General features: G+C 40.4%; 1 protein-coding gene across 4 annotated transcripts in view; it reads left to right on the top strand.

The window, feature by feature from the left end:
• Positions 1–18,846, top strand: part of TMEM65 (transmembrane protein 65) — a 35,132-nt gene extending 16,286 nt beyond the window's left edge. For 2 of the 4 annotated variants that reach the window (XM_082326122.1, XM_082326124.1), the window contains 6 exons: positions 7,100–7,144; positions 9,361–9,428; positions 10,747–10,801; positions 12,026–12,068; positions 13,104–13,209; positions 14,773–18,846. In XM_082326122.1, the coding sequence (XP_082182248.1) occupies positions 7,100–7,144; positions 9,361–9,428; positions 10,747–10,801; positions 12,026–12,068; positions 13,104–13,209; positions 14,773–14,868 (413 nt within the window). In that variant the 3' untranslated portion in view covers positions 14,869–18,846. The remainder of the gene's footprint in view (positions 1–7,099; positions 7,145–9,360; positions 9,429–10,746; positions 10,802–12,025; positions 12,069–13,103; positions 13,210–14,772) is intronic. The other 2 variants (XM_082326123.1, XM_082326125.1) reach the window with 2 other exon arrangements.
• Positions 18,847–22,851: the final 4,005 nt, after the last annotated feature.

The raw sequence follows: 22,851 nt of genomic DNA on the forward strand, positions 1-22,851 counted from the left end.
AGCATCTTATTTGTAATTTTTTTCAGCTGCGGTTTGAGACCTTGTTAAGCAAACCACTGCAAATCCTATTTTGCCATGAACCTGCTTGAGTGGACATGAAAGGCTGACCTTTAAGTTCAGAAGACACTGATAGAGAATTGGATTAGATCAGGAAAAAAAACCTTAATGATGAAGACAATGATTTGGATTTGCATTTTATGCTTTCTCCTAGATTTCTGGTCAGGTTTTCCACTTTAGGTCTCTGTGTTTTGTTAAACATCTTTAAAAGAATAAGAATGGTGTATCAAGTTTTCAGAAGGGATAATAGGATAAATGTATTGTATACTCACAATGTTTGACAATGAACATCCAGTGAGCACTGCGAATAAAGTTGAAATTTAATTCTATGATATTTAAACCTAGACTATCCTGCATCTGGTGAGAAATAATGTTCATTTCGGTTGCTAAATGCATCTGTTCCAGGGAGTAACTGCTGACCCCTAGATGAGGTGGTGCAGAGTAGTTCTGCTCCCAATCATAGAGGTGTTTTTTTTCCTTTGGAGCAGGCTTGCTACTTCTATTGTATGTGGCACTTAGCCCTGGATTTGTCCTGGGGCCCATATGTCCGGGCTGCCCACCTGCTAGGATGGGATCCCAGGAGTGAACGATCCCTGAAATCACTCTGGAGTTTTGTTCTGAAGGGAATTTTCCAGCTGATGCTGGGAGAGAACCCGGGAGTGACTGGCATTCCTGCAGAGCTTGCTCAGGACTTGCTCCCCTAAGTATAACCATAGTTTCAAACAAAGATGATAATCTCTTCTGCCACTTCAGGGTTTTTCAGGGAAGGAGATAGAATATGATCACTGTGCAATTTTCTACAGTGTCACGGAGAGTATAAAAAAGGTCTTCAATGCCCATAGCGTCCTATTTGTATTTATGCAGAATATTTGTTTGGACATAGTTATCTTTTCAGGGGTAGTAGAGAAATTATTCGATGATGTCCTCTGTGCATTCATCTCTTACTAGTGCTTCGCTCAGCTTTCTCTTCTTGTGTGCATGTGACTGAACGGGCTAACAGCCAAGTTTATATTTAGCACTGCTCGAGTCAGCATCCTTTCATGCCTTAATTGCTGTAGTAACAGGAAACTGTTTGTGAGTTATAACAAATGATGCAGAAGGTTTTCTTTGCTGTCAACTCGTGGATTGTTTTTTTCCCATCTGGAATATTAAGGGACCCCGATTGAAGATCAGTGGACATTTTTTTTCAATTGTGTTTTGCTGTACGTACTGAGGATTTTGCAGTTTTTGTTAAAACCTCAAGAAAAACAGAGGAGGAGCAAAGGGGGATGGGGATGTGCCTTATGAGCTTATTCCATGAATGAACTCGTACATCACAGTCAGAATTTACTCTTAAGGTTCCACCTCTAGATACTGAACAAAGCAATAACACACATCTTGTTTCTAGGCCCCAATCCTGAATTTTGGGGATAAAGATCCTCTTATGAACTCATATACATAAGGAGTACCTCTTTCTAATAGACACGACAACTGCTTTGATTTCTTGTTCTGTGCAAGTGAAGGCCTTGCTGTCTCTGTGATGTCTATCTGAATGATTTGCTGAAGTGACCCAGACAGGCTTTTTGGAGGAAACAGATTGATGCATTTGAGACAAAACCGTCCGTAACTTCCAGATGAGACACTAACCTTCAGAGCCTACAGTGACGTTATAATGGATCTAGATTAGTAATATTTTTCATATTCCTTCTCCTGACCTTCTTGATATTCATTGTTAAATCACTCATCTTAACAATTTGGTCACTATTTAAAAATCTATAAAACACTGCTCATATTCTTGTCTTAGATTTAACAATACTCAGCTGTAGCATTTATCCTCCTAGGGCAGCCCTGGCCATAGTACCTGTTACCACTGTTACATCTTTCCTGCCCCTGGGTGACAGTGACAGAATAAGCTATAAAATTTGACGGTGGTGTTAGCTGCAATTTGACTAAAACATAATAATACATGCCTTTAGGCTTGCAAGTTCCCTTGTATGCTAGTTCTTTAAAAAATTGATAATTCAAAAAGTGGTGATGGTTTTGTGTGTTTTGGTTTTTTTTTTTTACCAACTGTCTGAATAAATGCACGCCTGTTACCCATTAGTCAGTTGGGGGTTTTGTCAGCTAAGAATAATAATCTTAAAACTAAATTGCAGGTACTGTCTTAGTTTAAATTGGCAACAGTTGGCAGAGTTAATTTAACTTGCTGGATTTGGGCCAAGTTGTGGATAATGGTATTATTTATGTTGACAGATTTATATTCCCCACCCCAGGTTCTATCTATTTAAAAAAAAAAAAAAAGTGATTTTTTTTTTTAGTTACCAAAAAGTGATATTGTAAATTCAAAAAAGATCAAGAACAGATTTAAGAGGTAGTTACATTTTTTTTTTTTTCCTGCTCCCCAGACTTTGCTAATTCAGGGCTCGTGACCTGTATTGCACTTGAACCTTGGTTTATAACTTAATTTATGGTAATGAATGTCAGTTAGAAAATAGCAGTATTCCTTATTCTGCCATTTCATTTTATTCCTTCTGCGATTAGATGAATTCTTGTGCCTTATTCAGCACGATGGCACAGGACGAGCTGGTGAATGGCTGTCATGAAATGCAGTACTGGAGTACTTCAGTTTTTGTTCCCCAGTCATTTAAACTCTGAACTGTTAGATTCTGACTGAATTCAGTTCTTGAAAGGGGGCTTTGCAATTCGGATTTTTGTTTTCCCTCCAGTAAAACAAGCGAAGGACATGTTTCCTTTGCTGTACTCTCTGAAGATTTTTTTTCTTGTTTTTCTGCTGAGCTTTGAAAATTCCAATAGTCAGAACAGCTTCCTGTGAATAAATACCCTACTCTGAAATACACTTTTCTATCTAGAGTTTTAAAAAATTGCTTTAAAGAATTTTTCTGGCTCTCTGAGAGACGTGTTCTCCTGGTGCCTTCAGATCTTGCAGAGTTTTCAAGTATGTTATGCTTTAAAGAGGTGGTAATTGGAAGTGATTCTGTAAAAAGATTACTTGCTTTCATGCCACAGTGGTTATTTAATTCTTTCTGATTTAATTCTTTATTTTTCCTCCCAATGTCCCAGCTTTAAACTAAGCCTTGGCCACTGTAAGTAGAGCTGAGCTGGTCCAGCCCCTTCCCCTTCTGCCCCTCGCAGCGGCGGAGCGTACTTCAGCTGTCGGCGAAGTCGTCTTTGTGCTTAAAGGCTTCTGTTGGTGCTCCACAGAGGACAGCTTTTTCCCTGACCCTGGTCCCGCAGGGTACCCTCTGACAAGGTCCTGAGCAGCCTGGGCTGATTTGGCCCTGCTTTGAGCAGGGTGGGACTAGGTACCCTCTCCAGGCTGGAGACCTGTGTCCTGGCTCGGCAGAGAGGGTGTCAGGGTTGGAGCTTCCCTCCCCGGAGCGTGAGCACGGTTGACTGCACTTAGTTATCTGATCACCTTCTGTCAGACTTCTTCTATCCCTGTCTCATTAATACATGCGATCCCAGAATTTTTTTTTTCCCAGATTAATTTTTATCTCAATGATGAGTGAAGCTGTATGTCAGGCACACTTCCCGATGAGTTTAGCAAAACTCTTTCATAAAACAGAAAGTTCTTATGGATGCGGTGGGAAGACGCCCAAGAGTGCCCTGAAGCTGGACGAGAGCAGTCTGGTCTCCAGAGCATGGTGCCACCATGCTGTCCTTAGGAACCTCTCTTTTAATATTTGACTGCCCGAGTGTTGTTGAAGCACCTTAGGTGCCCTGCTTCATAAAATGGGTATTTAGAAGGGATCCCTGTCATGGTTTAACCCCAGCCGGCAGCGAAGCCCCACACAGCCGCTCGCTCACTCCCCCCGGGCGGGATGGGAGAGACAGTCAGAAGGGTAAAAGGGAGAAAACTCGTGGGGTGAGATAAAGACAGATAAAGTAGGTAAAGCAAAAGCTGCATGCAAAGCAAAGCAAGGAATAAATGCACTGCTTCCCATCGGCAGGCAGCTGTTCAGCCACCTCCAGGAGAGCAGGGCTTAACCATGCATAACGGTGACTTGGGAAGACAAATGCCATCACTCCGAACGTCCCCCCCTTCCTTCTTCTTCCCCCAGCTTTATGTGCTGAGCATGACACCATGTGGTGTGGGATAGCCCTGTGGTCAGTTGGGGTCAGCTGTCCCAGCTCTGTCCCCTCCCAACTCCTTGTGCACCCCCAGCTACTCGCTGGTGGGGTGGGGTGAGGAGCAGAAAAGGCCTTGACTCTGTAAGCACTGCTCAGCAGTGACAAAAACATCCCTGTGTTATCAACACTGTTTCCAGCACAAATCCAAAGCATAGCCCCATGCCAGCTGCTATGAAGAAAATTAACTCTATCCCAGCCAAAACCAGAACAATCCCCCATGACCAAAACAGTGACTCCTTCAGAATTACAGAATTACTTCAATGGTGAAGTAATTTTCACTTATATTTGATGCCTTGCTGTTTCCCTCTACCTTACACTAACTCATCTCTCCTCTGCCCCCAAAGCAGTGTCCCCCAGCCTCCCTCCTTTTAAAACCAACCCAAGATGATCCTTGATTTATGCTCTAAAGGAGGTTTATGTCCTTTTTAGTTAATGTGACTTGAAACTCCCGTTATTCATAGATGTAAAAGATTACTTTTTTTTTTCTCTTACCAAACGCTTGTCTTCAATTCCTCCTTTTGGTAATAAGCTTCTAAAATCAATTATGCACTGTTTTTTAGCTTTTTAATAGCTTTCTAGCTACACTGAGTAGAGTTTAATTATGTAGGCTGCCATGTGCTATCAAACTCAAACATCAGTTGTAGTTAAATCCACAAGACTGATGGGCTGGAGCTTTGTAGTATTGTGTGACAAACCAATAGTCTTCTGTCTTCTGTGTTGGTACCCAAAATACTTCAAAAAGATGTCTTCCTCAGATGTAAATAGAGTGTTTCCTGGAAGTTTATGTATGCTGTTACAGCTTTTTATCATTAAATCCTTGTATATGGAGAACTAGACTTGAAGAGCAGATGGTACTTCAGTGGGGATGGTTTCAGTGGCAGTGTCCCGTGAAGCCAAGGAACCCCACTGGTCGGTGTGATAGCTTCCCATCGGAGCAGAAAGCCGCGGCGGGCGGCACTCTCTCAGTGACCTCCTGTGCTTGAGTTCGTGATTTGGGGTTTTCATTCTCTTCCTGGCATCCAGCAGGATGGAGCAAGAGGAGGTTAGGAAAGCTTCATCAGGAATGTGATGGTGCTGGCTTGGGTTGCCTGGCCACCCCCAGGGCATCTAGAGCTTTTGGAAACTGTGGCCTCAGTTAATCTCTTTGATTCAAAGTGGCTCTGATTTCCCCCAGTGTTGTACAAATTTGCTGAATCTGAGAAAAGCTGCTGAAAGGGCAATACTGGTATATACAGACAGCTCTCTTTTTCCATGCTTCTATAAAAGCTTTGCTTAACCTGTGACGATGGAGGGAGACCACATGCAGACAAGTGCATGAGAAGTTTGTGTTGGGAAAGTGGGTCCCACCCTCGGTCCCATCCTCCCAGAACACAAGCTGAAAATTTTGGTCTGACGTTTTCTGGCTGTCGGGCAGCAGTGATGCCTGCGGCTTTGGAAGATTGGCTCTTGCAGGGCTCCCCTCTGTTTACCATGGGATGGTCTTTTGCTCCTCCTCCAGCCTGAGGTTTGAATCTGTGAATTCCTTGGCATTTTCTAGGGGGAAAAAAAAAAAAATCTTTAGTTCTATAGTATTTGGCTGTACTTCTCCTACTTGCATGATGAGTACAAGTGGTGTTTGTAGAGCTTAGGTAGTTTATTTATTGGGCAGAGGGAAGAAGCAGCTCTTCAATAACTGCTAAAGCTTGAAGGTGGTTATAGTTTAAGACCTTAAATTAATGAAATTATTTTGGAAGTCAGTGATTTTGGTTGCCTGAATATTGGTGTTATGGTCTAACCGTTTTTTTTTTTTTTCCTGAAGCTAATTTAAGTGACTATTTTAGGTTCTCCTTTACAATAGTTTTGAGTACGAGTGACTTGGATGCAGAGATACTCACTCTAATCTGTACAGATCAGACGTGTGCTCAAATGTTGTACAGCCTGTGTTTGCAGCATTGTCTTTTCATGTGCTTGGCTGCCCCAAGCAAAATCTGAATACTTGAGGTAGTGTTGTAGGCTCCTCTCATGTTTTACCGTTTTTTACCTTTGCCTATAGAAGTTACCTAATCAAAAGTATGGAAGCAACTTGTCAAAAGCTGAGGGTTCATAATACTGGAAGGTATTGGGGCAACTTTTTTTTTCTGCTTTAAAAAGGAGTCTCATGCTCAATATCTACATTAAAAAAAAGAAAAACAAACAACAAAAGCCTAAAAAAGTGGCTTGTTTTCTTTCCCTTGCCCCTGTGAAACGGGTAGCTGTTGCTGCTGCATTCTGTGCATCACCTCTAGTAGACTGCATTAGCTTCCGATGGAGCACTCTGGCAGGCTCAGGGGTGACGTCCTTGTCCTTCAAGCTCTTAACGGTTTGATGCCAGGGTACTTGAAACATGCACCAAATGACCAAACTTGATCTGCCGTTACTGAAATCAGTGGTCTCTAATGTCGTCACAGTATTTTTCTTTTATTCTCACAGTAGTTATTAAAAGATGCCTTCTGTCAAAACAGAAATGGTAGGATTTTTTTGCAGACTGTTTCTGGAGGAGAGAAGGCTGTCTGATGCATGCTTAGAGGACCTCTAAAAACAAATAATAAAATACAATTCTCTTTAGATGTCCTGGTTTTTCTAATTTTAGTATTTTTCTAATTTTCAGTAATAGAGATGGCTGTTGGGCTGCTTCTAATGTGTGCTGTTACTTTGCATAATCACTATACTAGTTTAATCTTAATATCATTCTAAGACTTTGTGGCTTTTAATATGTTATCTTTTGTAAAAATAATAACAATGTAGATGTGAAGCATTTTTCTTCAAATTTTAAAGCTGTTAAATAACATAACTGCTTTTTTGCCTGCTGGTAATTTGGTGAACACTTTATAATATGATAAACTGAATTTGTGATGAACTAGCTAACTTTCTCATTTCATTTTGACTTCTCTAGAGAAGTTGGAGGTTGCACCACCATCTCCAGGACAACTGAAACATGGTAAAAGAAGAATGTTTGTTGAATGTGGTTCGGTACTTGTGCAGTCTGTCTTTGAATTGCTTCATCTTCTTCCTACAAGTGCTGGTCTGTCCTCATCCCTGTCGTACGGAGTAACAGAAAACCCAAGCAAGCACCAGCAGTCACTCTGCCTGCTTTATTTCATAACACCTCAGCTGGAGAATGCGCACCATTTAGTGAAAGTAGGACAGAAAGCCCAAATGAGACCGCGCTGTTCAAAGCCAGCAGCAAACATTGTTTTTGTAAGCCGAGTGGCACTGATGCTGCAGTACCTTGTGGGGGTTTTTGTGTTTAAGCTTAAAACTATTGACTTGCTTCTCGTCGCATATATTTTAAATGGACCGAGAAGTGGGATAAAATTGCAGAGAAGCTGGAAATAGATTTGGTATTCTTTATAATACCAGGGCCATTCAAATTCTGATTTAGTTTCCAAATCGGTGTATTTTTGTGTTTTTTAAACTCTGTCAGTGAGCAAATATATTTGGTTGAACAGTTTCATATTCTAGGCATCTACACTTGTTTTTTTTTGGTTTTTTTTGTTTGTTTGTTTGTTTTTGGTTTTTGGGTTTTTTTGTTTGTTTTTTGGTTTTTTTTGTTTTTTGTTTGTTTTTTTTTTTTTTGCTTGGTCCCTGGGGTTCTGTTTGCTCCATGGATTCCAAAATTCTGTCAACTTCAGTAAGAATTCGAGCTTCCTTTGTAGCTCCAGAGTTTGGTGCACACATTTTGAAAATACTAGCTATCTCTGGGTGCTTTTTTGTTATTTATGTTTTTGGGGTTTTTGTCCTGCGGTGGTTTAAAAAAAAAAAAAATCAGAAAATTTCATATGTTCTGTGCTTTAGTCTTTTACCTGTCCATTTAAGAAGGTATGTGTGTTCTTATGAAGTAGTTACAGAAGTCCAAACATGTTCTAGTACCTGAGCATGAAAGATCTCTTGAGCATGGCCTTGTTGTTGATATGATCATGGATTCGTGCTGTCTGTGAGAGGTAAACCCAAAAGGGACTCACACCAGTTTCTTTTCACATGACTGTCAGGTTCATGCACTCTTCTTTCTTCCCTCTTCATATATTTGCATCTCTACGTTTATAAAATACAGGAAATTATTGGTCCCATCTGAAGTGGGGGAAAAAACACTAAATAGCTGATGCGTTTTAAATGTTAAAAAAAAGAAAAGTTCTAACTTTCTAAGCTGTATTTTTAGTCATGTAGCCTGTCTTCGTGCTGTATTTAATCTTACGATGCTAGCACCTTGAAACTCAGCTGGAGGCAATGCTGTGCAAATTCAGTCGCGTCTCCATCAGAAGCTTTTAAGCTAAAACTTGAGAGAGAAAATGGAGCAGGACAAAAAGGCACAATACAGTAGCACTGTGCTGCTTGTTAGAAATTATTCAGACCGGCATGTTGCAAGTTCCTGCAATAGAAGATATTTTCAAATAGGGTTTACTTGGAGTTTCAGAAGTGAAAAGAAAAAAATGCATGAAAAAAAAGGTGGAACTTCATTTCTTAATGTATTGAGGAGCAGCTTCAAGTCTAACTTGTCCTCATCATAGTGCCCGAACGAAATCAAGTTACAGAAGTTTGGGTTGAATAGTGAGATAATGAACGCTGTGTGACACGCTAGTGAAAACCACCTTAGCATTGCAGATTTACCTGAAGGAGTTTTGCTAAGAATTGCCTAGCTCCAGGCAGTACTCTTAAAATATGAACTTTTAGGAATGCGTGGAGAAGATGGGGGTCTTGCACAGGAGTAGAGAGGGACTTGCAGAGGAAGGGGCTTTATTTCGAGCAAGAGAAGAATGCAGGGAGTCTGGTGAGACAGTTTGGCAGTGTTCAGTGATACTGCTACATCGGTTGGAAGGACTGTAAATAGTATCAAAGTTTGTGTAGTTTTAAATATTTCTCTTGTGCAGTAGTAGGCATAAGTGGCTTCCATCCAAAATTGTACAGGTATTTTTGCAAAGAGTAAGTTGGTTTAACCGGTTCTTTGCAAGCCATTAGTAACACTTATGTGTAGCAAAGCGTTTTACCAAACCTGCCAGAAATGAAAAGGTCACTAATAGAAGTAATAGGAAAGGGATTTTGTGTATGTTGTCTTTGTTTCTCTTAAAGGCAGTATTAGACTGACATTTCAGTAGTTCGTGTGAACTAGTGAACTCTCTTATAAATATTTATTTTCTCTTTGTTACTTATTTCTTTTAGTGTTCTTCCACAATGCATTACCTTTTGTAGGGTTTGGATTTTTGGATAACGCAATTATGATTGCTGCGGTAAGTTCATTATTTAATTCCTTGATCAAGTCAGTAAGATTCATATTGTTCAAGTAGTAAATGAGAGGTTCGGGAAGATTCTGTTCCCTCTGTATCAACTCACTAATTTCTATTTTAATTTTTCTTTTTTAAAGAAAATGCCCGTGCTCTATTCAGCCTTTGCAGAATGCACAGGAGTGTTGCTCCTTCTGGAGGGCAGTATTGTAACTAATTCTGTTGAATTGAGAAGAGGATTCCTTTTTTCCCTATCCTCATTTGTGCTGCAAGACACATTTATGATCACGTAGTCAATACATTTTTTTTTTTTTTTTTTTTTTTTTACTGACTGATGGTAATGTGATTATAATGTGTTGATGAATAGGTCTTCAGGGCTTTTACTGATGTGTTCCTTTGTTCTGAGTGATGCAGGCAGCGTTAGTGCGGATGCTGATTTGTACTGATGTAGCCTGGCATTTCTGAGTAACACTGTTGAGATATTTTCCTCTTCATTTGGAAGATGAAACGGGCTAGTGGAACAGGAAGATGGATAAAGGCCAAAGATACTCTTCCTTGTGTAGTGTTGTCATTGACAGTGTGATCTTAATCATAGGATAATTCAGGTGGGAAGGGACTGCAGGACCCACTAGGTCTCTAGTCTTGCTTCTGCTCCGGACCTTCTCAGGGTCTCTAGTCTAACCTCCTGCTCAGGGCAGGGTCAGCTGTAAGGTCAGACGAAGTTGTTCATGGGTTTATCCTGTGGGTCTTGAGAAGGTCCAAGGGCAGAGACCGCACAGCCTGTCTGGACAACCTGTGCCAGTGGCTGACTGTCCTCACAGTGGAAAACATTTTCCTATATCCAGCTGGAACATGTCTTGTTTTGATGCGTGCACATTGTCCCTCATCTTTGGACCATGTACTGCTGTTTCATCGTGCAGTTCACTGGGATTTTGTTTCTTCAACTGAAAAAGTAAGGAGCTACGATACTGTGTTTTATTTGTTTGCTCAGTATTTGTAGAAGTTTGCATTCGGAGCTGTGCATTCAGCTAGGAATTACAGTGGGGAAAACGGTATGCAGAGACAGGGATTATGGTTTTATCCATTAGGTGGCCATTATGAAACAATAGAAAATATTAAAAGAATATCAGAAGTAGGCTTTTGTCCTAGGGGGAAATACGTATGCTGGGAGGGTAGGAGCTGCGCGGATCTAGTAGAAGTAATGTCCATTTATCCTTTCAGTCTGAATGTAAACAAGCAGTAAGCAATACTTTTGCCAGTTGAATCAATATAATCTAGTTTAACTCCAAATCCCTCAAATAATGAGAAAACTCTTATTTTTCAGGGCACCCAAATAGAGTTGTCAATTGGAGTTGTCCTAGGAATTTCAACTATGGCAGGCAAGTAATAAAAATGCAGTATGTGTAGACTAATATGGCACATTCCTATATTTTAGGCTGAAAGTGGGCTACAGGGCTGGAAACGGCTCTTCCTTGGTCTTGCAGCTGCCTTTCCTAATAAAGAAACAATCTATGGTTGAAGCAAGGACATATTCCATTTGCAGAAATGGAATTTCAGTTCAAATAGTTTTTGAAATGCTTGTTGTCGGTTTTAATCTAAAAGTTCAAATCCTGGGTCACTTAGGAAAGTGTATTTGCATTCCTGTATTGGAAGCGCTCTAAATTCCCTAGGGTCTGGTATTTATGTATGTGTATATACGTATTGGTAAGTTGCTGTTTGCTTGCAGTGCTAAGTGAAGATCAGCGTTGGTGTCCTTTTACTGCGTTGGCCGCTGTTCTCGGTGGCTTCTCTGCCTCCGTGCGATACCGCGGGAAGGCCAAGCAGCCACCCTGCTCCTGCACCGGGCCAAAACTGATAAGCTCGGCTCGAAAGCTTTGGTGCCTCTGCAACGTCAGAGGAAAAGAAACGGCTCATGGATCTGCCAACTGCAGGTGCAGCATTGCTGGAAAGCACCAGATAGCTTAAATGAAAATGTATATAGCAGAACACGTTAATCGTTTGGAAATTTGCAACCCTCTGTTGTGATGCAAGACAGTCACAAGCAAGCTTATTGCAATACGATCTGCTGTGAAATCATGTATTTTAAGTGTGTAACTTCATTCAGTCATACGTACAGTATTAATTCCTAAACTGACACAGTTCACGGATATGTTGGAATGTTTATCAAAGCCACATACCTGAGTAGCAGCTCCTTCTATTTCCAGTGCCTCTTCAGGCGCTGGAAGGCCTTGCTTGGTGTCCAGCGTTAGCTGTGCGAAACTGGCAGCCACGCGTGGCCGTTTTTAACTCTGATCTGAAAAGTTGTTACCTTGACTTCCAGGTGTCAGTGTTGTCTTTCTGTATTTGTCAAGTTTTCTTCACGTAAGTTGAGAAAAATAGTTGCGCTTCCTATTACTGTTAGTCTGCTGCTGTTATTACAAACTGTAATGAGGTCAGAAGAAAAACTCTAAAATGAAAGAACCTTAGTTCTAGTCTTTTATGCTATATATACTGAGAAGAGTGAGGGTCACTGGGCGGGAGGGAGGGGTGTGTGTTGGTTTTGTTTGTAATTAAAATAATACTTTGCCTTCTTCTCCCCTTCTCTTTCCTCATCCTCCCTCCAGCTGCGGCTTTGGGAAACCTTGTTTCAGATTTAGCTGGACTGGGGTATGTCTGAACTTGTATTAATAACAGATTTTTATTTTTTTTCTCCTTTCCTGTGAACACTATTGGTGCTACTGAACTAAAACATACAAACTGCTGAAATTGCTTTATTTTTTTTCCTAGCTCTTGAATTTTGTTTCAGTAAACTTTATGACTCTAGAAATGTATTCTGTCCTTTTAAGAAAAAGTTGGAATATTAGGTGGTTCTTGTCGAGGTTAAAACCGCAATGCCATAGTTCTGAAACAGAGTAACTCTCCTGCTATTACAGTATTATATATTTTAAGTGATAAAATTGGGATTGCTGTTCAATCTGATTTGATGTAGTCTGTAGTTAACGCTTGCTTTTAAGGAAGTATTAAACTTCTACAAAAAGTGCGTTCATTAAAATACAAATGGAAAAATACATTATTTTGTGATATAATATGTTGCTGTGATAGAGTATACCTAATATACCTCCTCAGATTGTTATGCCTAGATCTGAAGACATTTCCTTCTCCTCAGATAGATATATAATTGTTTTATCTGAGGAGAAGGAAGTGTCTTCAGATCTAGGCATACCTATTTCTGATACAAACAGATGCAGCTGACTTAATTTTTTTTTACAGGAAATTTCTGAATAATTGCTGAAAGTAAAGCTGTCTGTTATGCTTCTTTTTTCCCACTTTCCCTCTTTTTTTTTTTTTCCTGCAAATAACAAGGCTTATTACTAACTAGTGTGTGTGTAACCTTTACTCCAGTAAAGGTTACTTATAAGCTCTGCAAAAATACAGTAACATTCACACCAGTTGTGTCTCAATGCGTAAAGTTTTCCTGGAAATATTGCATATTAAATTGGTGAGAAAATGAGTTAACTTACATTGCAAAATGTGATCATCAGAAGCCTGAACACTTTCCCATATTTACCTCGTGATGGCTTTATCAGTATGCTGAAGGAAAAGCTATTCATTTTAAGTTCAGTGCTTCAAATATTTCAAAAGCTTCACTAGAAGATAGTGTCAGATCCAAAATGGTTTGTTCTTGGTTTCTTGTTCTTCCAGTCTTGCAGGTTATGTAGAAGCTTTAGCTTCACGACTGGGTCTGTCAATCCCTGATCTGACACCCAAACAAGCTGATATGTGGCAAACGCGTCTCAGTGCACACTTGGTGAGTATCCTGTAGGTAGGCACTGCTTGCATGGAGCTTTTTTTATTTAAACTAATAGGTGATAAATCCTTTTTGTCACTTTTGCCATTAAATACTAACAACCACCAACGTTTTGCGCATTTCCTGGAAGGTTTAGTTGTGAGCCTGTGTCAAGGAGCATCATGAGACTGCATTGGTTCAGGCGTGGGTGGTTTTTTGTCTGCAACAAGCCACGAGTGACTAGTGACGTGGATAGTCTCTGCAATGACTTCACATATGCCATGCAGATGCCTGGTTTGAGCTCTGGCTACTGTGATAAGATAGTTTATTTGAAAGTCATGGCCTCTTAGTAGTTTACTCCTCTACATTCTTTGTCAAGTGCTTGCTATTCATATACCTGTGCTGGTATGTATTCATTTCTAGTATTCTGTAATTAGCTTGGATATGAAATTAGCTTTCCCCTGGGTAAACTTTTAGCATTTGAGTGATATTCACCGCCTGGGTTTACAGTTATGGGACGCTCATCTTGCAGATTCGTTTTCAGGATGATTACTTAATTAACATTTAAACATTTGAAGCAGTCCCACTTCAGCAATGAAAGTGTTAGTTTATTTTGATTAAAGAAACAGATTATAAGAAACTGAGTGAAGAAACATACTTCTTTTCACTTTGCCAGAATGAACCTTCATGGGGAAAAATATCTTTGCAGATTTAAGGGAAGAGAAATAACACTTGCTGAGGAAAAGTTAGGGGGGGAAAAGTGCTTTTAGCAGTGGTAGATCAAAGCATTGAGTGGGGAAGAATTGGCATGTGATCAGTGGGCTGCCCTCTACTCTGTCCAACATAAGAGTTTTCTTGGTGGAAGCTGAGTCTGTGGCAAAAGCCTGTCATTGCACTGCAGTTCATGCACAGCACTTCTCTGTGAAAAGGCTTCTGAGCATCTTAGCCTGCATGCTGGCATTTTTTCTTTTTTATCCACTGTCTCAAGTTTCTCAACACTGTCCCCCTACTGCTTGTGATGTGGTTTGGGTGTTGCCTTTTCTTATTTCTTTCCTCTCCTGTTGACTTTTACATCTAGGTCAATTGTGAAATGTTTTCCGGTTTTTTTTTTTTTGTCTTCACCTTGTGCCTTTGCAAATTGTCATGTTTCCAGGGAATTTCTCGTTCCTGACCTTGATGATAATTTGCATTACCAGGTGCAAGCAGATGCAATTATGATTGCACCTAAAATGTCATCTGGTTCTCTCCCCCCCCACCCCGCCTTCTCCCTCTTCCCTGTCTTCCTGGCCATCCTACTGATCCTTTGAATCTCTGGCTCCTCCCTTACCACCTTTGCAGCTTTTCACGAGTCGTTCCCCTCCTTTTTATTCAGAATTGTCTCTTATCAGAGCACACGCTTGTTTCTAACCTTGTCGTACTGGTGTCTCTCTCCTAGATTGTGTTTCTAGTCTGCATGCTAAGAAAAACGTGGCTCCCAACCAAAAGCTAGAGCAAAGGGTCTGTTTTCCTGGGTGTGATGGTACTATTGAGCACATGAGTAACAACTGATCAGTGAGAAACTTAATTTTTTCTCCCTTTCTCCAGGGTAAAGCTATTGGAGTGACCGTTGGGTGCATTTTAGGAATGTTTCCTTTGTTGTTCTTTGGCGATGAGGAAGAAAAACTGGAAGAAAAAAATTAACCTTTTTACAAGACATATACAAATGTAAACTACTGTACCTCAATTATTCAATTATGCTGTCAATATTTAGGAATTAACAGACAGTAAAAAATGTATAGACTTGGGAACAAAACCTTCAGCATGTCGTTTTATGGAAACACTAATTTATTGTGGCTTTGTTGTGTTCAGTAATTCTTTTTATAAGACATCATCTAACTTTTTATTTAATTGTAAATTTTTGAAGTGTTTTTTCACTTAATGGCAACTGATGTTTACCACTTTCCCCTTTGACCCTATTTTTTAAAGGATTATTACTCTAATAATCCACCATGGATGACAGTATCACTCTTGAGTTGCATATTGGTTGCTTAACAGTTGTAATTGCATGACAAAAATTTCACTGCTGTTTGTCAGGTCCTTCAATGCAGATTATTAAGGAGGTCAGTGATGAGTAATTTGAAGTCCCTCACTTTGCAAGGTGACTGGTTGCCCCCTCCCCAGCCATCATTTTGCACTGATTAGGTATTTCAGTGATCTACAACAGTCTAGTTTGCATTTTTTCACAATTCTGACTGTCTCTCTGAGTTATCTTCTGAGATGATCATTTTAATGCTTTGACAAGGTAAGTGTTTCCAGTGTAGGCTCTTTACCAAGACCATTTTTTAGGTGGTGGTTTAACACCTTCTATACTTTGTATTCATGCCTTTTTTTTCCCTTTGTAAACAATATTTTGAGAATTGAGTTGAGAGATACTTAAATTTGTCTTCCTGAGTTTTGAGTGTGGTATTAAAGAATTCAGACCAACTATTTCAAATCCACAAACAACTCTCTTTATTGTTTTGCTTAAAATAAGGTCTGAAGAGTTGATTGGGTGGACAAGGCCGGGGAGCACTTCAGGGTGTGAATGAGTGCTGGCTTTGCAAGTTTGTAATGGGTGGTTCAGTTGAAACAAAGTGTACCATCAGTCTGGATTAGAGGACCTGATTTGCAGATTATAAGTTTGTATTTAAGGTTAAGCCTTTGCTACTTTTTTGCTGCAAGACAATTAGTAAAAAAAAACAAAACAAAACAAAAAAAAAACCAACAAAAAAAGGAGACCTGAGGCCTTTTTTCTTTTTTTTGCCTTTTATTTTTGCAGTCTTACTTGGTGTATTATAGATCTGACAGTGCAGTCACATTTAACTGTACTTTTTTATATGGTCATGAATAAATTGATTACAGCTATTGAATATTCATAATATTTCAGGATCTGACTTGCCAATAGCATAATGCTAAACTGACAACTGTTGATTAGAGGAGAGGGTTTCTTACCTGTTCGAATACCATTTGGAAAAGACACTAAAAAGAGAGGCACAGCCAGGGCACTTTGAAAGTTTTATTGCTGGGATTGCTAGCACTTCTGAAACCTGGAAAGAAATGTTTAAAAAAAAAAAAAAAAAAAAAAAAAAAAAAAAACAAACCAAAAAAACCCCAACCAAACAAAAAACTAAGTCCCCTGATGACTTTTATTTGCTATAGGAAAAGTCTTATTGTAATGTGTATGTTTTACGGAGTTCATTGCTTATCTCTTGGTCATAAATCTGACTTCTCTGTTCTCATTTCTAGAAGCCCTTTAAAAGCAGTACTGAAACTTTGACATCAACCTTTAATGAAGGTGACAGTGATGTATCTGTTTTTTGAAAAGCAGACTCTGAAAACTTGCAGTGAGTAGTCCTAGTAGCATGTACTGTACTTTGTACATTAAACCACGAGAATCTGGACCAAACTGTAAAACTGAAAGAAAGCAGGCAGGCATAGAACACAAATGCAGAGGAGTTTTGGCTTGCATTTTCAAAGTGGGAAGCTTTAAAAACAACAACAACAACAACCAACAAAAAACTCCAACCACACCCATGCACCCCACCCCCCAATAAACCAATCCTGCTAGAAAATTATGCACTCTTTCCCCAACAGATTGCTGCTGGTTTACAGTACTTCAGTGATCAGGTTTTTTTAGTCATCCACACATTTGTCTTGCCTTAAACTCTTAACTTTTCTTCCTCTGCATGTACTTGTGTTTCTGGTATGTTTCTATACAAAGCTGTAAGTATTTCCCACATGTTCTTTTTTTTAAACTGAAGAACAGATCAAAACAATTTTGCGTAGCTTTTTTTGTAGCTGTTTTTACAGTAATTCCAACACTGTTTCCCGTGATGATACTGGCACCTTCATTGGAATCTTCCAGCACTGGCCAGACCTCTGTTCTTTGCCGTCGTACCAACTGGAACACTGTTTTCGTCACTTTTTTAGAGCTCATGAGAACAATCGGAAGGCTGTGTCAGCTGTCATAGTAGTGCTCGTATTATAATGGCAATAGGAAAGACCATGTACTATTGTTGAATAGCTTGTGCATGTAAATTGAGTATGTTTTGTTGCTGTATGTCAAACTATTGTACTGCAACCAATGCTTTTATCGAGAATTAATGAACTAAAATATCTTCAAAGAAATTAATCATGTGTCGTCTTGTTAAACTACTTAGCTGACCACAAAAATGTGGAGGGCAAGTGACACATGGTAAGAAATCCTGGGTGTTTCAGGCTGTTGTCTGATACCGTAATCAAGCAAGTGGCTTCTGGGGTTTCAGTATTTGATGAACGTGAAGAAATAACTGACAATTTGAGAGGAATAGTGGTTCTGCTGGAGGCTGAGAGAAAGTGCTTGTTGGGGCTAAACTGCCGCCCTGAGTACGGTAGGGGTAGGTTGCTTTGCCTGCAGGATCCGCTCTTGTGTGGATGTGGCGCCGCTTCATGCGGAAGGGAAGGTCTGTGCCTGATCTGTACCCTCTCTCCTCACAAGGAGAGGGGGGTTTTCTGGGGCGTATGGGTGAAAGTGATCCCTGATGCTCTGATCACGCTTTTTAAAACACTTAACTGAGAAGACAGAGCACTAACAAAACACTTTGTCTTCTGTTGTCTTCTCCCTCCTCGATAAAAGGAAAAACAAACACTACAGGCTTATTCAGAGACTTCAGTATTGCTCCATTTTTTTTTATTCTATCAGTTTGTCCTGTGTTAACAGGATTTTTTGCGTTAAAGGGCTGGTAGACCTGAAATTGTGTTTATTTTAAAATGCTGTCTTTTATTGTAACGTAAAAGATAAATGTATTTTTGACTGTACGTTATCTCTAGGGACAAAGATCATGCATCTGATAATATGGTTACCCAAATCTTCTCGCCAATATTTTCTCATTCATGTACTTTTACATAAATTATTTGAATTCAGACAACATATTTTGTATTGTCTTTAATTAAATTGTCGAACTTTCTGTAAACTTTTGTACTACAGCAAAGCTGTTCTGTGTTTCTTTATTAGACCAGATGCTGGAGGGGAAATGTTAATAATATCCTGTGGGTATTCAGCCTCAGTTATACAAAACAGGAATTTATTGTTTAAGTTATAAGCAGGTGGTCCTTTGTCACTGTCATAGGAGGTACCACCGTGGAGTGGTACTTCTGTCTCTTCATGCTTGGAAGAGAGCGATTTAAACAATTAAAATGTTTGCATGGTAAATTGCTGGTATTTGTGATTAATATTAGTCAGAAGTCTACTTGGACTTGAACTTCTGGAATTAACTGAGTTTTTGTATGCAAACTAAGCCTTTTTGAGCTTTCCTGGACTTTGGAGCTCTTCACTTTATGTCACTCCTTGGTGAGTCCCTTTTGTGGATGTCTGTGCATAAAGAAGTGCTGCGAGTAAAGCATCTGTACTGGAAGGATGGTCTCATCTCATTTTGACAACCTGTGTAGGTTGGCTGTTATTTTACTCTACTCCAATTGCATTGTGTAGTGGAACTCTTCATAATGCTGTTCAGAGAGTCTGTCGCACTTCTAGCCAACATGTTTCCCTCTTCTCTGTCTGATGTTTTACATGGTCTAGTGACAAGCTGACAGAGCGGCGGTGTATAAACTGAAGACCTTAATAAAGTACTGAGGAATTATCATCCTGCTCTGAGAGTCTTATGCCTCTGGATTTTTTTTAACCTAAAATGCTAAGAAAACAGCTAGAGCTACTCCAGGTTGCAGTTAATGCTCTCATAACACAAATTCAAGCTCCAAGTTTTAAAGTCTTTATTTAATGTTTGTTAAGGCTTTCATCCTTGTCTCGGTGTTCAGGACCCTTGGCATCCAGAGTGTTGCTTCAAAATAGCGTTGGGGTGGGGTGTGTGTGGAGGGTTTGAGGCAAACTTGGAATTTAAAAGCCAGCCAAGGTAAATGCAGAAGGATTTTTTGTTTTGCTTTGGAAGACTACCTCCCAAAATCAAACCAAACCCCACCTTCTAGAGAGACCTGTGAGCTTCCCCCCTGCTTCTTCCCCAAGGGGCTGTAGTCACTAGGATTTGAGCAGGGCAGTCTTTGAGTCCATAGGTGTCTAAGCACCTGGCTTCAATACTGATGCAGCTATGACTGATACTCCACAGCCTCGTGAGTTGCTCCTTCTGCGTATGTGTGCAAAGATTAAGTTGCTGTGAAGTACCAAAATTATTTGAGACTTTAAGCCTGATGCATTTTGTGTCCATTTTGTGTTCTGTTCTTGATACTGTGCTTATCAGTGTCTTATTTATAGATCTTTGATTATGAAAAGGGCTTTATGCTTTTGCCTAGAGGGTTTAAGCTCTTGCAAACCTGCAAGTGTTGATATTATCTATCAGTAAATCGATTATTTTGCAATGGATTATGAAGTGTACTGAATGGGACCATTCACTGGTTAGAAAACACGTATCCGAAGAGCAAGACTTGCCGCATTGGACCTACAGCTGCCGTTCCTGTTGGGAAGAGGCTGCCGCTGAGCAGGATGGTAGTGCAGTAACGTGGAGTGCCACCTTGTCTTTGCACAGCACTGCTGCTTGGGTTTGGCAGGGTGATCTGTTTGCACTGTGGTGACACTATTTTTGCTGAAAATGCCTTATCTGTTACTTCCAGGTAGGAACGAGGAGGAAAGGGGGGAGAATGGGATTCTGCCAGGTCATTTTCCCTACATGGGGATGCACAGAGGATCTATTAAAAGAGAACAAATGATTTGCATTCCTGCTACTTCCCTGCTGTTCTCTGTGCCTCGGAGGGCTTTTAACATGCTGGGAGATTGGAGGAAGGAGCTCATGAGGCTTCCCTCCCCTGAGTGGCTTTTCTGCACATCTCAGGTATTGAGCTGCCAATAATCCCTGCATACAAGTAACTGTCAAAGCAAAAATGATAGTAAAATGCCCCCTTTTGAACATAGGAGTCCTTGAATAGGAAGAGGAGAATGATTGCAAGTGATTTACCTTTGCAATACAACTGCCCAGTTACCAAAGGCCACATTAAAAGCCAGTTAGATCTTAAAAGGAAAACAGCCCCTTTTTGTGAAGTTTCAGATAGGCTTTGATGCAGATCTGCAAGTGACTTTTTCTCTGCATGGTTTCCCCTGATGAGTTTCTTGCCCCATTTTGTGTAGGACCACCGAAGGGCGCTGTTTCCTTCTACCCCCTTTATGAGAGCACCAGAGCCTCTAAGGGGTGGCAGGGCTGCGAGGGACGCTGTGCCCGGGGCCATTGCGTGTGGGAAAATATCCCAAGAAGTGGTCGTGCTGTGAGAGGCAGCCTCATCTTCGTTTATAGTCCTACTGAGTTGCCTTGTATAGGCAGGCAGCCAGTGGGACAGTTCCTCTGGGAAAAGAAATTATTTTGTTGGATTGCGTTAGTTTATGTCAAGGGTGATTACACTGGCAAGCTGAGGAACAGGGCGGTCCCTCATCCAGATATTAAAAAAAGAGGAGGGTACCTACATTGGAAGCCTTAGCATCTGTTAGGATAACCATCTCCTTATCTCCGCAGTAGATTAATGGCCTGGCTATGTGTTTTAGCAGAGTACAAAGTCCTGGGAAAGCCAAAATGCAGTTGCATGTGGTGTTGCTATGGGTCACTCGGATGACGTGAATGGTTTGGGTACTCGTGAACTCAGCCACTTGCAGATACCTGCAGGCTTCAAGGCTCAGCTTTCATACGTGTTAGGGGGATCCCTGAAAGGGGATTTCTCTGCCTAAATGTAGACTTTCAGTGTTGCAGCTGGGCAACTTCATCGGGGTTACCTACCCTGAGACCCCTTGGTACGTGGTAGAAACAAGCACTGGAGAACCTGATACATTGTAGGTGTCCAGTTCGGGATGGCGTTGGTCATGCTCTGTAGGCAGGAGGTTACTGTCATAAAGCCTCTGCACCGAAAATACAATCTTTATGTTAATCCTTATTGTCTTCTGTTGTTCTCCAGGCCATGGTATTTGGAGCATACTGGAGTTTCAGCCCTATCCTTTGCCCAGAGTTTGCATAGTTTTTGGTCAACTTGACCTACACCTTGTTGCTTTTGATCAGGGAAATTAATTGTGCAAGTTAGCTTGTACATGAAATGGAAGAGTTTGTTTCAACGTGAAATAACTAACTCGGATGGAAAATGTTTACTGTTGTAAAGCAAACCTACTTTAATTGCAAGTGGAGCAACTTGGTAGTGAAGAGGGGTGACAGGGAAACAAATGACTTCTTTAGAAACTTTCCAGCGGGGAAGAGCTCCTCCTTTCTGGATCGTGTTCTCTGTGACACTCCGTGTGGGCAGCAAATTACGACTTCTTTGTTTTCATTTCAGCTGCCGTGACAAATGATGCAAATGTCCCATGTTGCACAGCAGCGGGGCTCTCCATTGTAAATTACTTTGCTTGAAAAATGCAATCTGTTAAAATAAACAGATTGGCCAACAAAAAGGAACTTAATATGCTTATAACTAATGTGCTGCTAAATGCTGTCAGCTTGATGTTGCTGAAAGTTGGTATAATACAAGGTAGGCCAAGTAAAGGCCAGTGGTGTGATGTAGCAGACAGTGTTAGTGATGAATCATTAAGAGGATTGTGGCCTACAAAAAAATGATGATTTTCCTGAATATTCGGCAGCTGCCGTCTCTCAATGCTGGGTTTGCTTATGTCTCCTTGAGTCACTTGTGGTTCTGATGCCACCATGGGGGGCATATAATAAAATATTGAAGAATATAACTGCAAAAGAAGAGAACACAGAAAGGAAATAAACCGTCCTTTCAAAAAATATAAATTATTAATTTCATTAAAATATCTGAATAAATAACAACAGCAGGGTTTTAATCTAAACCAGTATCTTTCATTCTGGTAGTCCCACTGATGGTTACAAAGCTAGAAGGTTTCTGAGTTCCATCTGATGAAAACCACTTTGGTGCAGGTCCTGTATTGACTTGACGCTGATTTAAACTGAGTCATGGTAAACAGAAATGATGGATTTTACGTGTTTTATTTCTTAATCCTTTTATTTTCCAGTTTAGTAAATTAGGATGCTCCCCATATGTGCAGTCAGCCTGTGAAAGAGCAAGAGCTGCTGTTTCTGTTTTGTGCTTGCCATTCTAAATTATTATTGAGAACAATAGTGTAGGTTTTTTTCCTATATGATAATATAATACTCAGCGCTTTTTAAAACTATTATGATATGGTTCCTAGCTGGATAAATGCTGTTAAGATGGCATCACATGTAAACAAATAGTCTCTTTTCTCACTCTGAATCTAAAATGGGAAGAGTTGTTAGGATGCACTTTCTTACCTGCCTTAATCATAGAATCATAGAATACTTTGTGTTGGAAGGGACCCCATCCTCCTTGCAGTGTGCAGGGACGTCTTCAACTAGATCAGGTTGCTCAGAGCCCCGTCCAGCCTCACCTTGAGTGTTTCCAGGGATGGGACATCTACCACCTCTCTGGGCAACCTGTGCCACTCTTTCACCACCCTCATTGTAAAACATTTCTTCCTTCTATCTAGTCTGAATCTACCCTCTTTTGGATTTAAACCATTACCTCTTGTCCTATCACAACAGGCCCTGCTAAAAACTTTGTCCCCATCTTTCTTACAAGCCCGCTTTAAGTACTGAAAAGCTGCAAGAAGATCTCCCCAGAGCCTTCTCTTCTCCAGGCTGAACAACCCCAACT

The sequence above is a fragment of the Platalea leucorodia genome (assembly GCF_965183815.1).
Source record: "Platalea leucorodia genome assembly, chromosome: 1".
Taxonomy (NCBI): Eukaryota; Metazoa; Chordata; class Aves; order Pelecaniformes; family Threskiornithidae; genus Platalea; species Platalea leucorodia.